This window comes from Euprymna scolopes, chromosome 39, assembly GCF_053919585.1.
Source record: "Euprymna scolopes isolate OS-2025 chromosome 39, ASM5391958v1, whole genome shotgun sequence".
In the NCBI taxonomy this organism is placed as follows: Eukaryota; Metazoa; Mollusca; class Cephalopoda; order Sepiida; family Sepiolidae; genus Euprymna; species Euprymna scolopes.
The window spans coordinates 31419760-31438877 of record NC_136520.1 but is presented as its reverse complement, the minus strand read 5'-3'; the positions used below and the strand labels follow the sequence as shown (position 1 = coordinate 31438877).

At 30.9% G+C, this 19118-nt stretch overlaps 1 protein-coding gene across 5 annotated transcripts in view; it reads right to left on the bottom strand.

Moving 5' to 3' along the window:
- Positions 1-19118, bottom strand: part of LOC145263708 (uncharacterized) — a 115558-nt gene that overhangs the window by 23959 nt on the left and 72481 nt on the right. For all 5 annotated transcript variants that reach the window (XM_080120662.1, XM_080120664.1, XM_080120663.1 and 2 more), the window contains one exon: positions 5324-5430. In XM_080120662.1, the coding sequence (XP_079976788.1) occupies positions 5324-5430 (107 nt within the window). The remainder of the gene's footprint in view (positions 1-5323; positions 5431-19118) is intronic.

The window sequence follows — 19118 nt, the reverse complement described above, 5'->3', positions numbered from 1 at the left end:
ACGGCGGCCTGAAGTAGGATTGTGTTCTGGCTCCCACATACTTCTCGCTCTACATGGCAGCAATGCTCAATGAGATCCCCCTAGAAACTCCCTCGATTGACCTACGATTCCATATGGATGGAGGCATTTTCAACCTTGCTCGACTCTACGAAGACAAACTTATGTGCAGCGCGAGAACTGCAGTATACTGACAAACAATGCCACCCCAGATCAGACAGCATTCATTAGCATATGCATATAACTCTGCCTATGAATGCTTTGGGATGCAGGTCAACTCGGACAAGACCAAAACCCTTGTCCAACATCCACCAGAACCAATATTCCCAAACCTTACTACCACAATAAACGACCAACCACTAGAAAAAGTGGATCAGTTCCCCTACTTAGGGAGCATCCTCACATCTGCTCCCACATGCAAGAAGAACGTGGAGAACAGGATCAGAACAACCCAGTCTACCCCTGAACAACTTAACTGCCATGTTTTCAACAACCACACACTAAAGATGGCTATCAAAATAATGATGTTTCAGGCAGTAGTCTTCTCCACACTCCTTTATGTAGGTGAGATATGGGCGCTGTATAGAAGCGATATAAAAAATCTGGAACTTTTCCAGCAAACCAAACTAAAACAGATTTTAAAAATCCCCTGGGAGAGCCTCGGATTTATTTTATGTAATGTACATTTTGTTGCAATTTAAAAACATTATCTTTCATCTAGCAATTAATGATATAGATATAAAATTTTCAAATTTTTTTTTTTAAGTGCAACAGAATATACATTACATAAAATAAATCCAAGGTAATTTTTTGATTCAATTTAAATTAAATTTTTATACCTTACTTTGTAAAATTTATAAAAGTGCACTTTGAAGACAAATAAATTTTAAATTGAATCTTGTACCTTTATTTTTAAAGGCTAGAGTAAAAACATTTTGTTTAACAATTTTCATGCCTTGAATGAAATCACACACACACACATACACACGCACACACACACATTTAGCGTTTGTTCTTTGAAGCGTGTCTTCTATAAAAGAAATCAGTCAACTGTGAAAAATGTTTTTTTTTTTTAAGTTTGACGGTAATTGTTTTTTGCCTTTCCTTTGATTTGAATGAACTATTGTAAGAATGTGAAAATATTTTCCGCATACTTCAACTTCTAGATTTTTAACCACACAGATTCTACAGGGTGGAACGATTAGTGTTGCCCTAAAGAAAGCAACACTACAGCTTTATTTCAAAACTTATTGAAAAAAAAATCAATTCAGGTAACTTGACTATGTAGTAGAGCCGACATCTATTCAATGTAGCCGCCTTCAGCCTCAATCACCACCTCGATATGGGTTCGAAATTAAGCTAAAATTTTTCTGATTTCATACTTCAAAAAGTTTAGATTTTTTAAAATTCAGACCCATGGATGAGACCCTAACAGATATTACCACTAAGAGCCAGAGAGAACTTTGGTCTTATGGCAAGTAACAGGTAACTTCCCTACACTTCCCCATAGCTCACAAATTGGGAGCTCACCAAATATAATTCATATCCAGGACCAGAAGAGGGATGGGAATGTGGACACTTTCTTCTTTGTGCTTATCTCCCCCCCCCCCCCAAAAAAAAACAAAAACAATCAGCCGCCAATTTGAAAGACAACAGTGCATCTGGACTGCATATTCATATCATCTCCCAAGGGCAAAAGTGAATACAGCAAACACAAATCTCTTGCCGATTCTCCATTCAGTGCCAATAATGATTACCTTTGTTTGTTCAAAGTTACCCAGAATAAAAAAAATCTAAAAGTTTGGTATTTGATTGCAAAATGGCAGCCAGTACAGAGAACAGTTTACGCATGCAATCATACACTGGCCTTTGTTGTTAGTTCAAGGCCATTCTCATAACAATCTGAGAGATCTCACATTTGGAGCGCTTTAGTGGAGGCAAATTTTCAGGCAGTCAGCAGAAATCTTTTTCGCTGCTAATATTTTATTTATTTGGATTATAAGCTTGTGATTCTGAACTTGAATTTTATTGAGAATTATTTTTTTGCTACTCTTAATAATAAAAATTCAAACTTTAAATTTATATATATTTTAATCCTTTCAGATGAGGCTTAATAATTTATGTATTTATTCTTTAGTGGAGCCTGTGGTGCAGTGGCTAGAGGTGTTAAGTCTCTACAGTTCCAGGTAAGCATTGTCTGAAGATAGGGGTTTCCATCCTACCGAAGCAGGCCAGAGAATTAGTTGACTAAAATGTAGTGAGACAACACTTATGAAGATGAGGATAACAGTTTGCAAAAATCCCCCCCCCCTCTCGCTGATTAGTGATTTGGAATGAAGATCACATTGAATAAATGATCACTGTCTTCCATTAGATTTACTTATAGTCTTTTTGAAGGTAGGAAAAAGCTTTAATCACAAGAAAGCATTTCCTTGGCTTGAAAGGATCTCTAGCATAGCACAAATAACAATTTGTGACTTTTAATGTTTCTGTAACTATCGCAGCAATTTGATTACTGCATGTATGGCACAAGGTTTAGAAAGCAAAACTTCCATTTTTGCTTTTTTTTTTATCTGATTTTTTTTTTTTTTTTTTTTTAAATATGAAACTGCCTTAAAAACTGCTCGTAACAGCTGCAAAAGGGTGATAGAAATGGCAAAAGATTTCCATACTCAATCTGTTAAATGCAGAGTTGCCGAGCAAAGATTTGGTTCTCAAGAGTTTTGGAGAATAGCAAACAGGGATGAACAGTTTGTAAAACATTGATTCCAACCATTATGGAAATTAAGTTTCTGTTTCAAGTTCACTATCAGAATCAGGATAAATAATGATATATAAGAAATACAGATTCGATAGGTCATGGTGGGTTATAACTTTTTATTCAATATTTTTTTTTTTAAGAATATAATTAGTGATATCAGATAAAAAATGTACAGAACAAAATCATAAACTTCCATAGCAAGTACTTGTCTGTCTACCATAATTGGATAGATCTTTCTATTCCTTTGCAGTGCCTAGCATAAAAATTCCATAAATAGTTTCCTTTTAAGAACTTTCTATCTGTGGTACACTTTGCCACAAAGATAGTTTCCCTGAGGGTTAAATCCAATATCAATAAATGTTTGCCATAAACGATCCTCATGAGTCATAAAATTTTATTACTTTTTTGATTTTCTCATAATATTCACTATCATTCAACTGGCAACCTATTCATCTCATTAACCTTTATTCTTGAGTGGCTTTTAGCCTTGATAAGTGGTGACTCATCAGTAAATAATAATAATAATAATAATAATAACATTGTTTTTTCATTAAAGGTATGTACATATTCGCTGATTCTCTGCTTTGTCATTGACTGCCAAGTTCAAGTTTTATAATGAATGAACCAAAGGGTATTTCCTATCACCTTAATTGAGAGGAGTATACACTTACTGAGTATAGTTAGGAGCCATTGCAAGTTTTAAATTTAGTATCCAATAACTAAAAATATGTTAATATGTAATAGTGGTCCTGCCTTTTTTCCTTTGGCAAGATTGACACATTTTCTAGCTTGTAAAAGTTATGGAGGGCATGGATGTTTGATCAAATAAAGATCAAATTAAATAATACAGTCAGGATTAACGTTTTTGTTAGCGCATGTTATGAACAGCCACTTGATTAGATCAAGCCACTCCATCCTTCCATCTAGCCAAAGTAACTGGGACCTTTTTTTTTTTTTTAGCTCCTTACAGCAAATGGCTTCATATCTTGTTTGAAGTGATTTCCATAAAAAAAAAAAGGAGTGTTGCAAAACCTGTAATCATTTAGGCAACTAGGACACTGATTGCTTGGCCACTAGGATCCCACTCTTAGACATTACAAATCGCCCCTCATGAGTAACAGGTGCCCGTCTTACCCTTCTGGAGGAGTGCAGTTTGTATATTTTACAGCCATAGCTGACAGGATGCAGTTTGATTAATAGTAAATAAAAAACTGATAATTCAGTTTGCAGTAATCAAAGTTATGCCAACATAAGAAATACACACACACACATGCAGACATGAAGTTATCTCAATTGCAATAAAACATAGAAAAAAAGTAAATACTAGATAAAAGTCTATCTGATAAAAGATTTAAGATGATCAAATAACTGGATGCCTTTCTCTGTTTCATAGTACAGCAATAGCTTATTTATTGCCATACAAAAGTATGGAATAATAATAATTATGCAAGTACTGCTCATTACACAACAAAGCTCATTTCTTTATAGCTTTTATGTGACCAAACAGAAATATATGTTCATTACTATATATATATATATATATATATATATATATATATATATATATATATATATATACACACACACATATATATATACATTAGCAGGGAGACCTGAAGTTGCCTGAGTTTATTGTCATTGAAATTGGTGAAATCGCCTATTTTTCAATCAAATCGATTGATTGCCTGCTCTAATCGGGAATTAATTGTAGTGTACTAGGAGGAAGCTTCACATGCTTTTCCGCAGTGTCTTAGTCCACAATACATTGTAATGTATATTCTGGTGTTAGTTGTGGGGGTTCTGGAAAGGTGCTTTGTGATTTTCAATATAAGCTATAGCAATAAGCTATAGTTAAAGATGTGGTTTGTATTGTTTGTATTTCTAATTTGTTCAGTGTATTACAAATTGTGTTGTTGGCATGGACGGGTATGAGAAAATGTCTAATTAATAGCGAAGTATTAAGTGAGTTATATTTCTGCTTATTTATATTAGAAAATATTTTTATGGCTTTTTTCTTTCTATGTGATATAACATAAGTAGGATATTTTAATGCTTTTAGTGAATTTGTAATATGTTATGTTATATGTAATATATAAATATATATACACAGTGTTTGAAATGAATTTGATATTTATAAATGTCGTAAAAATATTTCCATGGAATGTGCTCTGATGAACTTACTGCACTTATACGACCTAAACGTAAGTACCTCTGACTCCCCAGACTAGCAACAAAATCATTCCCCTTCACTCTGAGAGATACCTAAATGACAGAAGTTTTTTTAGTCGAATAGCTTCTTTCCATGAATCGCTCGCCTTAAGAATTCTCCCTTTGCTTCCTCGATCGTACATTCATGCAGAAATTTAAATGTAATATGAACAAACATTTTGCTGTCCAACTCCCTACTTAAGTTGCCATCCTCAACATAAATCTGGCTCTTATCACAATAGCTCTTTAGACTTCAATTGTTCAAAGCAAACAAAAAGACTTGTGTGAAAACTCCTAATGAGTAAATAATAAAACGACATGAAATATAAAATAAAAGAAAGAAAAAAAGCTACTCACGTTTGATTTTCACCCATATTTTATTCATGAAGACATCAATAAGAAGAGCCGCCATTACAAAAAGGCAGCACAAAGTGTAGAAACTAAGTTCTGTTATGCAAAAAAACCTGAAAAAGACAAAGAAATATTATGTTTCAGAATTTATGAGATGAGGATTGATAATTTGAATTATTCAGACTACTATTCTCATCTTGAGTGTTTTTTTTCATAACATTCTGGCTAATATAACCTCCGATCTTCTTCAGGTGGATCTTGCTGAACTCAAGGAATGCAATTCCAAAATGAACCCATTATTTAATCTATGGGGGTGGATTGTTCATGTTCTGTCGATCATGACTGGGTAAAAATCTCAAGTAATTTTTAATTTTATTCTTATAATCAGCTGTGCTGAGGATTGAACCTTCAACCCCTAGAAGACTATCGCTTAAAATTAGTGCTGTGATGATTAATCAGAATCAGAACTTTTGGGGGTACTGGAATCAATATCAGAATTTTAAAAAGTTTGAGCTTAATTTCCAATTGTCACATAGCAAAGACGCGCATATTTAAATGCATGAGAAGTGACATCACCAATGAGGTTAAAAAGAGACTATAAAAAAGAAAGACAAAGATCTCATGAGAAACAAGATAACACTCGAGATCTTGTGAAAGATATGGAGAACGATCTAGACACGGCTGTTCCGACAAACAACTTAATCTTCCATTGTTAATGATAAATATTTATAGTCCTTAAACTGCCAGAATAACTAAAATATATAGATTATAATAATCATAAAAAATGCACTGCACTTGCATCAAAATGTGATATAAATTTATTTTATATGTAAAACGAAGCATTTTTATAAATGAAACTTTGCATAAATTCGCTTGGTAATTTTTAAAAGAATGCAGTTGATTCAGAAAAATGATTAAAATAAAATGAAAACAAACATCATTGATAATTAAATTAAAAAGTAAAATATAAAAAAAGAAAACGTTTTCTTAATTTTTAAAAATTCATTTAGGCTGCGGTCTGTTTTTTTTTTGTTTTTTTTTTTAAATTATTTATATGATGTGTTTTGTTAAACCCTTAACATGAGCAAACATTACAATAGTTGGCCAAAATGTGTGAAAATAAAACTGAAAACTTTGAACATTTTGAAAAAATTCCTATGGGGATGAATTAGACATGTATGAATCTAAAGATTTTTCATGGCCGTGAAATGCATCCTTTGATTTTGAGTTTTCATGTCTAAACTTGTAAAACAAAATTTATAAAGATACAATAGAAATTTATAAAGATACCAAAGAAATTTATAAAGATAGATACCAAAGGAATTTATAAAGATACAAAAGAAATTTATAAAGATACAAAAGAAATTTATAAAGATACCAAAGGAATTTATAAAGATACCAAAGAAATTTATAAAGATACCAAAGAAATTTATAAAGATACCAAAGAAATTTATAAAGATACCAAAGAAATTTATAAAGATAGATACCAAAGAAATTTATAAAGATACAAAAGAAATTTATAAAGATACAAAAGAAATTTATAAAGATACCAAAGAAATTTATAAAGATACCAAAGGAATTTATAAAGATACCAAAGAAATTTATAAAGATACCAAAGAAATTTATAAAGATACCAAAGAAATTTATAAAGATACCAAAGGAATTTATAAAGATACCAAAGAAATTTATAAAGATACCAAAGAAATTTATAAAGATACCAAAGAAATTTATAAAGATAGATACCAAAGAAATTTATAAAGATACCAAAGAAATTTATAAAGATACCAAAGAAATTTATAAAGATACCAAAGAAATTTATAAAGATAGATACCAAAGAAATTTATAAAGATACCAAAGAAATTTATAAAGATACCAAAGAAATTTATAAAGATACCAAAGAAATTTATAAAGATACCAAAGAAATTTATAAAGATACCAAAGAAATTTATAAAGATACCAAAGAAATTTATAAAGATAGATACCAAAGAAATTTATAAAGATACCAAAGAAATTTATAAAGATACCAAAGAAATTTATAAAGATACCAAAGAAATTTATAAAGATACCAAAGAAATTTATAAAGATACCAAAGAAATTTATAAAGATACAATAGAAAGCAATAAAATTAAAGATTAAAAATAAAAATGATTCTTTAATATTATATTGAAACTATTTGTCGGTTCAGTGGTTCCATTTTCCTTCCACTGACAAGAACACTTCTTTCAGACTATATTACAGATAGTGAAAATTTGTCAACTGAAAATGTATTTTTAAGAATTTAAAAATATGCTTTATGAATTAAAGAATTACTAACATTTTTTAAAATTAAATTTAATTGTTTTAATAAATGTCAGCCATTATTGTTTACAAGAATTTCTAAGTTGGTATTTATTGCCCTCCTACTGTGGCAAGATATGACACAAAGTTAGAGGATGAGGATTGAAAAGCCAGCGCACAAGAGATTTTCATAACATAAAATATCTGAACAGCCCTGTCAGCATTCCTCAGTAAGGATTTTTTAAAGAAGTTTAACATCGTTTTTTTTTTTTTATATTTAAACAGGGTTATTACTTTGCTTAATCTTTACTTTACCCCCCCCCCTTACATACACCTCCAAACAACTGGGCAATGTCGGCCACCCCCGCTAGTATTGATATAAAATAATATTCAATTAGTGAAATTAAAAGATAAAAAAAACGTCTCAACTGGAAAGTTTGCAAAAATAAACAAATGTTTTATATGAACATGTGAACACGGGCAAAGAAAAATCTTTTCCTTCATTTTTGACAGGGGTATACACTTGTATAAAATATTATGTATACATATATTGTCAATATTTACTTCAACAGTGCTCAATATGCAAATAGAGTTTATTAGAGCAATTAGTCTAATAATTTCCCATGGGAACTTAATATAAACGTGTCTGGGTAACTTACTTGTCATGTTTATTTTCGTACTAATATATATATATATATATGAAGAGCCTAAAATAAGTTTCCAGACTTTTTTTTTCATATGGGCAGTTTTATTGATAGTACACACATGAAACTAATCCCCTTCGAAGTAATCTCCTCCAGCTGCAATGCACTTGTATTGTTCCAACAACTTCTGGAAAGCCCCATGGAAGTCCTCTTGTGTGAGTGTATCAATGACCTCATCACAGTCGCTTTCATCTCCTCAATTGTTTCATAACGAGTCTTTTAGGTTTTCCTAGAGCTTTGGGAATAACTAAAAGTCACAGGGAGCAAAGTCTGAACTATAGAAAGGGTAAGGAACTTGATGCCTATCTTGATCAAATAGTCTGTGACAATATATATAGTAATTTCAAAAGTTAAAAAAAAATAACTTTAGTGCCATCTGCTGGAATTGAAACCAAAACATTCAGTGCTCCAGCTATAGTTGTTATTTAGTGCTTCAGCCTTTGTTTTTAGTATGAGGTATTGCTAGATGGATAAAAAAGTGACTTCAAGCTAAAAATATATATGTATACATGCTCAGAAGATGGTTAATTTACTCCTACCAAGGGTAAGTGTTTTTTTTTTCAATTTTGATCCCTTAACACCTATTTTTAGTCTTCCCGAGGTCCAAATATTGGAGAAAAGTTTGGTAGATACATTCCACACACACACACACACACACACACACACACACACACACACACACACACACACACACACACACACACACACACACACTTATGTTTATATGTATATATAAACATGTCCACTTTTAAGTGTAATAATTAAATGAAACTAACCATCTAATAAGAAACCATGAAAAATGAATAATTAATTAATGAACACTCGTTTTTCAAATGAATATGCAAATTAGTTAACCTTCATGAAATCGCTTGCATATCCATGACTGAGTATATTAAGAAGTTCATTGTAATAATTTTTAAATAGAAAATGTCAGAGCGAGAAAAAAATCTCAACTTTAAAATCATGTGTGTGCTAGAATATTTTCATCTGAAATTCTACACAATTATGTATGACATAGAACCTATGCATAAATAGAGCTAGTGGGGAGGAGGGCAGCCAGTTTTGCCCTGTTATAAAATACATTTCAATATGATATTTTAATTTGTCCAGATTTTGTATATATTATTAGAGTCATGATTTAAAAAAAAAAAAAAGTACTTAGGTGCCATCAACTAGAATCGAAACTGAAAGCAAAACTGTACTACTGTACCAATGTGAGACCCATATGAACTGATTAAAAATAAACTAAGATGAATGTACAAAATGTTTAACGTTTTTTTCAATTTTGACCCCTTAAAACTATTTTAACTGGCTAAAGACCCATAAAAGAATGGCCCATAAAAAATCCAATCATTTGAGGCCCCTAGCACTGCTCTGCAACTTAGTTTCGGAGGAGATAGAGTTTGAAAATATGGAGATAGACAGACAGAAAGACAGACAGACATAGTGAGTGTTATAAATTAGATTAAGCATAATAGTTAAATGAAACCAATCATCTATCATGAAACAATAAAAAAAATGAATAAAATTAGCATAATAGTTAACTGTTAAATATATTCGTTTTTCAAAGGAATATGCAAATTAGTTAACTTATTTTGCACTTTGCACATCTATGATCGAGTATATTAAGTTTGTTTCAATAAGTTTTAAATAGAAAAAGTAGGCTTTAAATATTGTTAGAGTGAGAAAAAACAACTTTATAGATGTAATATACATATGTGTTTACTAGAAGTTTTTTATCCTAAATATTATGCAATTATGCACAATGTCAAAAATATGCATAAATAGAACTGAGCGTAATAGTTAAATGAAACCAAACATCCAATACGAAACCATAAAAATGAATTCACGAAATTTCGTTTTTCAAAGGAATATGCAAATTAGTTAACCTTTACAAAGTCACTCGCATATCCATGACTGAGTATATTAAGTTCATTTTAATAATTTTTAAATAGAAAATGTAGGCTTTTAATATCAATGCAAATGCAATACAAAATTCAACTTTATAGGTGTACAGATATACCAGGTCTAAAATAGATAAAATTAATTTTCTGAACAGAACAGCTTTGCACCACTTTTATGTCCCCTTATAAAAATTAAACTCAAACTATAATGATATTAAACCTTATATCTAGAATCCTAATTCAAATTTTGATCAAATAATTCTAGGAAATGTCTAAAATTTAAGGCTTAAAATTAAGGGTCATTAAGAAGCAATTGAAACTCAACCTTATTGATGTCTAATAACTATGGATTAAATTTGGTGCAAATTTGAAATATTTAAATTTTTAAATGGAGGATTTATAGACATATTATATCCTAAAAACCCTTTAAAATATCCCAAAGAAACTGAAATTTGGGGAATATTTATTAATTGATGTCTAATATTTATCTTATATAAAATAGAGATTTTATCAGTCACAATTTTTTTCAACATAATACATACATTGTGGAATTTTTTAAACATATCACATTTATTAATTCAGAATTTATCTCATTCTGAAATATCAGACAAACTACTTTTAGAAATGGAAAACGTTGCATTAATAGTAAATAATAAATTTACAAATAAAGCAAATGCCATAACCGGAAATTGAAACAAAAACGTTCAATCTGACGTTCTATCAATTAATTGTGTTGGAAATTATTTTAATACTCCAAAACAATTTATTTTGCTTTAACTATGTATCGGTGTTAAAAACAATTTAATGAGAAATGTAACTCAAAATTCTATAAGAATAGCCCATGAAAAAATATCCATATTTTTTGTTACAAAAAAGTCGGGAACAAAACTATTTTTAGTCCTAAAGTTAGGAACGAAAGCATTTTTAATCCTAAAAAAGACGTTTTTACTTAAATTAATGTTTTTTGGGGTTTTTTTTTTTCCTATTTTTAAAAAATTTATTTATTTTGTACTACCTATTTATTGGAGTCAAAAATATTTAATATAATATAAAAAATCATTTATTTAATATAATACAAAAAAATATCTAATATAATATAATAAAAAATAAATGCATGTGTAAACATTATTAACAACGTTGGAAAATAGTTAAAAACAATTTATTTTGCTTTATCTGTGCATTGTATGCAGTTCTTTCACAATTATATAATCCTTTGAGGCTAGCAAAAATATGTTAACAGAGTATATTTACTAGTTGCTTAAATTTCAGAAAAATCCAAAATATCTGAATTTTCACAAAGAGCTTCCACCCTCTTTTTATCCCCTTTGTATAAAACTGAATTAAACTAAATATAACCCACATTATAACTCCTTGTCCGAAATTTATGATGATCGGTTAATTAGTTTAGGAGCAATTTTGAACATACAAATACATGAACATATTGCACACACGTAAGTTTACATAAAGAGATATAAAGGTGCCAGAGATATTTAAATGAAATTGGTCAATGTTTACATTTGATGCTGTAGTAAAAACTGGTACAAGGGAAAGAGGAATGATTATTTTTTCTTTCTCTTTTTATCAATTCCTTAAATGTAATATTATCAGGAAGGATGAAGGTTTTAAACCCGGATTGTCTGCAAATGGATTTGAAGTCAAAATAAAAACCAAATTATTTTGGAAAGAAATGAACAAAGCAAAAACATTCCTTATCCATGACATGAGTAAATTTAAAAGTATGATCAACAAAAGAACAGTATTGTCCAAGAAAACTATGGTTAGTAATCAGATAAAAGTCTTTTATGACCGAAATGGTGTTCTATGATATGATCAAAAGTTATTTAAGGGATTCATCATTGGTGGCGACAAAGAAAAGATTCTGACGGATAGACAAACTTGCAGAGAAAAAGGAATCAGTATGACACAACTGTGCAGATCTGAACCCGGTTTTTTCATTTGTAATAGTTTCTCTTCTTGGCTGTGAGTACTATCGTTTTCTTTCTTTAAAGTATATTGAACCAGTTGTTAAAGTTTGAACATGGGAAAGAGAGTTTTAAAGACTGATTGGGTTGTTTGTTTTACAGTATATCAACCCTTTTCAGGTTATTCAATGCCAAATCCAGTCATTTGATGCTTCAAATACTTTATATCTTCAAATATTTATTCATGTGTTTGGTTTGGTTGTTTTGTTTTATAGCATGTTAACCATTTTAAAGTTATTTAATGCCAAATCCAGTCATTTTGATAAAAGTTTATGCTTCAAGTATTTATTCATGAGATTTGGTTTGTTTGTTTGTCTTACGAGTTCAATGATTTTGGAAATGACAGACAGCAGAAGGCTTTAGCAGAGTTCTTACAACTAAACACCACTTACATCTGTGACAACCACAGCAGAGCCTACCGATACAGGATAAGCTTGCACAGTTACATTAAATGCTACAATTCAGTAACGGACTAATCTAAAATGCAGAACTCCACTGAACTCTCTTAAGACAGACGAATGTCAACAACATATAATTAGGTCTCCAAAACCAAAATTTTGTTTTTATAGCTAAAAAGATTAAATGCGGGCATATAGATATTTATAAAACATAAACAATGATACAAAATTTATTTTGATTGTCCAATTTTCCATCAAATTATGACTGTTCAACGTTTGTTGAAAATTAGAAAATTAGCCATCTGTGTGCTATTGGTCCAGAAGCCAAATTTCACAATGTATAATTAAAAAGGCAGACTTTGAACAAGTGAAAAATGCTTACAAATGTATCATGTCATCTTGTGGTACATGAAAATTAATCATAATAGAAACTATGATTAATGGATCAAATCAGCATAAAAATTTGGCAAAATTCAATTACTTCCATTACTTATTGAAAAAAAATGTAAAAAAACAAAAAATGACATGGAAATGCAACTTAGGTGTTTAAATGAATCCAATATGAACAGTTAACACATTGAATCTTCTTAATATGATTCATAGCACAATAGAGATGAAGTTATATTTTTCTTTAAATAATAAATCAATAAAAAGAAAATCCCTCAGATTTACGCCATGTAAAAACAGACAAAAACACAATTTGATGATAGAGCAAAAATTTCAATCAGTAGTTTTCAACTTGGATTCTTTTTGAGAAAACCGCTTCCCACATTATATTGAGCTCACCATATTGATAAGTGGTCCTTTTTATTTAAGATGAAACTGTTTTTATATGCATAGATACGAGATACACAATATTGTGCAAATTAAATTGAAAAGCATCAACATTAAAAAATATATTTCCATTGATGAAAATAGTAATCTGACTTGAAGTAACAGAAAAAAAAACAAAAAACTATTAATGACACAGGAAAATTTTTTATATTTATAAAGAGAAAAGATTAAATTTTGTTTGCATCAAAATTTATTTATCACAAGTTGAAAAGAATTTCACTATATTTACTCATTTTCAAATACTAAATCGGCTGACTTCTAATCCCAAATATAAGCATGATTTTAAACACATAACGTTAAACTCTTGATATTTTACTGCAACATATTGTAAAGGAGTTTGATGAAAGATTACATTTTTGTGGTAAAATTGCACTACCTTTTTAGTGAAAAATTTGTATGGTTTCCTATCTTAAGTAAAAGGTTTTCTTCTATATACATTCATATTTTTTCTGCAACAACCAATTAAGACAGGAAGAACACTTATCAAGTGGTGTATCATATGACAAACTCTTAGGTCAAGCTGAACCCTTAACCACAAGACCACTTGGGTAACTTGATAAATAAACAAGTGAAAAAAAAAAAAAGCTTTGTAAATAAAGACTCCTCCAAGATTACCAGCATAAGTTTAAAGGAAAACTTACATTGTAAATGTTATGGTGTGATGGTGATCTACTCTATATATGACTACATGGACTCTTCCAAAGACTATGTATAGAAGAGATTACAACAACGCTGAGCAAGTGTGCCTTCTGTTGGTCAGAGACTCTTGACTGAAAAATACCAGTTGAGAATACGTTCTCAACAATCAGTCCAACAGAAACTGGGCCATTATAGTTGTTGGACTGTGATATATGTTCTGGGTAGTCCTAGAAGGTCCACCTTACCAGGCCTTGCCTTCCCTTTATTATGGATGAGTTAATTTATTGCTAATTACCCAAGCCATTCAAACCAGCGAATGCAGAAGGTCTGCCCAGGAAATTTTAAGAAGTCAGAATGCCTCTTTGTTAGGAGTGCTGGTTTATTTCACATCTTCCAGCCTTGTGCCACATCTTCCTGCAGTGAGGAGGAGGTAAATACTCAGCTTCGGAGTATCTTTCTGTATTTTTTGTAAATATATTGCCATGTTGTCTTATTTATTATCAGCTCTTCAAGGTCACAACAGTAAACATGTGCAAGGCGCCATTTTTAGTGAACGTTATGGACGGATGGACTGTGAATGGAAAATATTTATCTAAGAGAAAAGTTACTGCTTTTTTAAATAGAACTTTATGTTGATAAACCAAACCACTTAAAGGTTTTGAAAAACTAATGTTCCTTTAGATACAAAGGTTCTGTGCTGTAATTGTGACCCATTTAAGATCATCCAAAATTAACATTTATACCAGATAGTGTTCTTCATGGTCAGTTAGATTTAAAAAAAAATTTTTTTTTTTTTTTTCATATTGACAGCATTATTTATTTAAGAAAAAACATTTTTTATGCCTGTATTTATTCAGTTACCTGTCTCTTCATTTATAAGAATTTGTCAATAAAATGAACTTATCTCATGGTGATTTGTATGTAAAACACATGAAATCATCAAACTCATCTTAAAGAGAAATTTTCCTTTTGATTTTAATTTATGTCAATTATCTAAGAAAATTCACATGGCAAAGGTAAAAGAATCTAGTTGCATGCTTGGCTGACCTGTTATAAGGATGGCCTTGGTTCTATTCTATCTTGCAGCACTTTTGGCAAATATCTGAAAATTATATGCCAGAATATGTCACAGTCAGTGAATGTTATTGGTCATGATAAAACTCTTCAGAAACCTCAGACAACATTACTTAAAGCAGAGTAGACTTTGCCAAGTTAAGGCATATGAAAAGGGTTATATGACCGTTTATGTTATATTGTACTTCTTTATATTGTCTTTAGTTTTGATTGTTGTATTACATTTGGAAAAGTAGATTCAAGGAATTCAAAACAATCTGATACTATCAAGTTTTGGATAAATAAATGGTATGCAGAATTTTTACAAAATAAACAAAATGTGAAGTCCCAATTCACTTTCCTTTCCTCTCTACAAGGGTAGAGTTAGACAAAAATGTCAGTTTTTAATGTGGAAAATGCAGCACCTCAAAAGGGAGCACTTTAGATTGAAAATAATTTTTTTTTAAAATTAACACTTCTCCACCCCTGATCAAGGACAGAACAGATACAACACTTCTAATTATGTATTTGAAAAAAAAACAAAAAAACTAAAAACAAACTACAAACAACAAACACTTTTGCTATCGAAACTGTAGGGAATTGGAGAGAAGTGTGTCCCTGGTAATTCTGTTTATCATAAACCATTCTATGTTTCTAACAAAGGACGAAGAATGACTGTGTCTTGGGATGAAATCTACTCATAACATTTATCATTGGCTAGTTTTTTTTTGTTTTGTTTTTTATCTTGAAGTGGTATATGTTTAGCTCCTTACATAAAGTGGTTTCATGCTTTGCCTGTAATGATTTTCATAAAAAAAAAAGAGAGAGAGATAGAGTTTGGAAGTGCTTCTTTGATTCTAGCCTCAAAACTGGGAAGTGCTTTTCAAAACGCATTATTTATTCATACATGAACCCATATCATTTTGAAACATTATAAGGCATATCAATGTAACAATGAAAAAAAAACAAAAAAAACTATAAATTTCATACAGTTGTCCATTCTAAATATGTCAATTATTTATATTCAATAGTTTTGTTTTTTTTCCCTAAAAGTGCAAATTCTTTGTTTGTTTTATTCTGATTAGTTTTCTTTAAATATGATCTCATTTTTGTCAACTTACAGAGAATTAATCACACCACCATCCCACCCTCACTCAAAGAATGTAGTGAGATCAACACTTTCCTACGACGCTCAAAAACAAAAATATTGATATAAACTATTTACATTGTTTTATTCGGACTTCAATTTTTCATTATAACACATCACTCAATAAGTTCCGGGCATAACAAAGATGGCACCACTAATAAAAGATCAATATGATTTTTATAAAGTATTAACTTGCAAATGGGGCATGTCAAAATTTGAGTTCAATCAAATTATTACCATATATTTTGGCACATAAGACGACCCTTAAAGTTAAAAAATCATCTTAAAAAAATATTTCATAAAATACCGGGTGTTGCAATCTCTAGCCTAGGCTAAACATGGTTTCATGATTTATCAGTCATCTTATACAACCGATATATGATAAATTTATTAAAATTTGCTCCACTTTTGTACCTCATCTTATCTGACGGTCGCCTTATACACCAAAATATATGGTAGTTTACAAATTATAGTTATTGAAATGAAACTACTGTTGCAAATTTTTAAGACAATAGAAAGATATGAATTTAATGTGTTGATAAAGTATTGTTTTCTGATGGGAAAATACTGTTCAAGCAAGTGATGGCTTCATAAATGTTATTCAAACTCTGCTCAACGATTAAGAGGTAATATGTTGACTTTAAACATGGTCATACAGACACAAATGATGATGAATGTTCAGATTTCCCAAATTTGGTAGATGTCACAGAAAACATAAAAATGTCCACAAGCTATTGAGCTTGCATGACATAGTGATATAATGGACTGATCCAACACCCCTCAAATGAATGGACTGTTACGTCTATAAAAAGACAAGCAAACTCTCCTCACGTGGGAGACAGAATTTAGTACTAAGCTGTCAATGGACGCTTAGAAATGTGTGTACCTTTTTACCTAAATAAACCCTTTCTGTACAACCCCAGTAATGACTTGTTATTCATATAATCTACGATATAATACATAGTTAAAGAGTTGAAGATATTGGAAGGCAGTGTATTCACCATTTTGCATCAAGATTTGTTAATAAGAAAGCTGTGTTCAAAGTGGGTGCCACATTTGCTTACAGTCAATCAAAAACAACAATTCATTGGTGATTTAGAGTGTTGTTTGCAACTGTTTCAATGCAACAAAAACGAATTTTGCATTAATATTTGACAATGGATGAAACATGGATTCACCATTTTAATCTGGAGTAAAATTGGCAGTTAGCTAAGTGGACAGCAGCAGGTGAAAGCTGTCCAAAGTGACCAAAGATACAAACAGCAGCAGGCAAGGGTTTGACCTTTGCATTATGGGATGCACAAGGTATTTTAATCATCATATTAAGAAAGGAAGAACCATCAATAATGAATATTATTATAGTGTTATTGATGCATTTGAAGGAAAAAATCGGAAGACAAAAAAAAGAAAGAAAACAAAAATAGACACAAATAAATAAGAAACAATGCTAGTTCACCCAAGCAAGTTGATTGCAACAATGATAAAATTACCATTCTCTAAATCAGCAATTACTGGCTGTTTGCAGATCTCAAAAGAATGCTCCAGAGAAAGAGATTTGGGTACAATAAAGAAATGATATCAGAAAATAGGACGTATTTTGAGACCAAAGAGAAATTACTCTATAAAATGGCATCAAATTGTCATATATTGTCATAAGTGTTGGAATTTTGCTTAAAAGTTTTTGTTTTATTAGTTTAGTCGAAGCCTTATTAAGTGATGTATTAGTCACTTATTTTGCAGCTTTTAGGATTTACCATTTATGCCTGTCGATCTGACAGCTGCTACTGATTCTCTAATGCCTGGCACACATGTTAGCCAGTTGACAAACTGCAATCACGCCAATGTATATTTTGAAGGTGTCTTATCCAGATCAGCAATAATTATAAATTTTTTTTAGTTTTATTAACTTTTTCCCTTCACACTTTCAGAAACATCTAAAATAAAATTAGTCCAAAATGTTTTCCTTTTCTTTTTTTCGCTTGTAATGTTCCGGAAAAATCTTAATAAAATGTAAACAACATTGTTATAAAAAAGCCAAACGGTAAACATTTGCGATTTAAATAGTTAAACTGGCATACCAAAAGATAAACAAATTGTCATTCCTAATCAACTAAATGTTACCACTGGCAAACATGGGAAAAAGTCTATCTTCAGGGAGGTCAGTCTCTTTTATTTTCTCGGTCAATATTTTATTTGCTGTTTTGCTCCACTTTTCAAACTTTGAGTAGTGGTAGTAAAACACAACCTTCTTTTCAGCAATAGATCATGGCTGGGCTTGTAAGCCTCTTATTTGCTTAGTTTTTGGCTGCTGAAACTGCTTGAGCTAAAGGCCAGGACCTCTGGTATCTAAGCCTAATGGCTGACATTGGTTAGCCTCTGTCATAGCTATCATGCTACTTCCAGAGGCGAGAAAATTTACACCATTATTTACATCATTCTGCCTGGTGTATAAACGGATTGAGGGATCCTTTTTATCCTGGGTGCTGGCCTGCCAGTATGTATATCTATTTTTATTCATTTTTTTTTATTATTAATTTCTCATTGTCCAAGGCCTTTTATTTTGTATTATAAGCTGCCCTCTATAGATAGAGGGATAGAAGGGTCCCATTCACAATCTGAAGAACATGCTGGATGGCTTGAGGAGACAACACACTATGCTTTATTTGAATATTTGATCAAGGTTTACTTCCGATAAGAAGTATCCTCATGTCAGGGCTCTGACAAACTTCTGTACAGAGAGACTGAAGATGCCTGAGGATGGTGTCTAGTAGGCATTTATTTTCTCTCCTGAGCGATTCAGTTGGAAGTGAAAACTAGCTAGTGAGGACTGAAGATATGTGTTGCATGGACAATGTAAGACGGA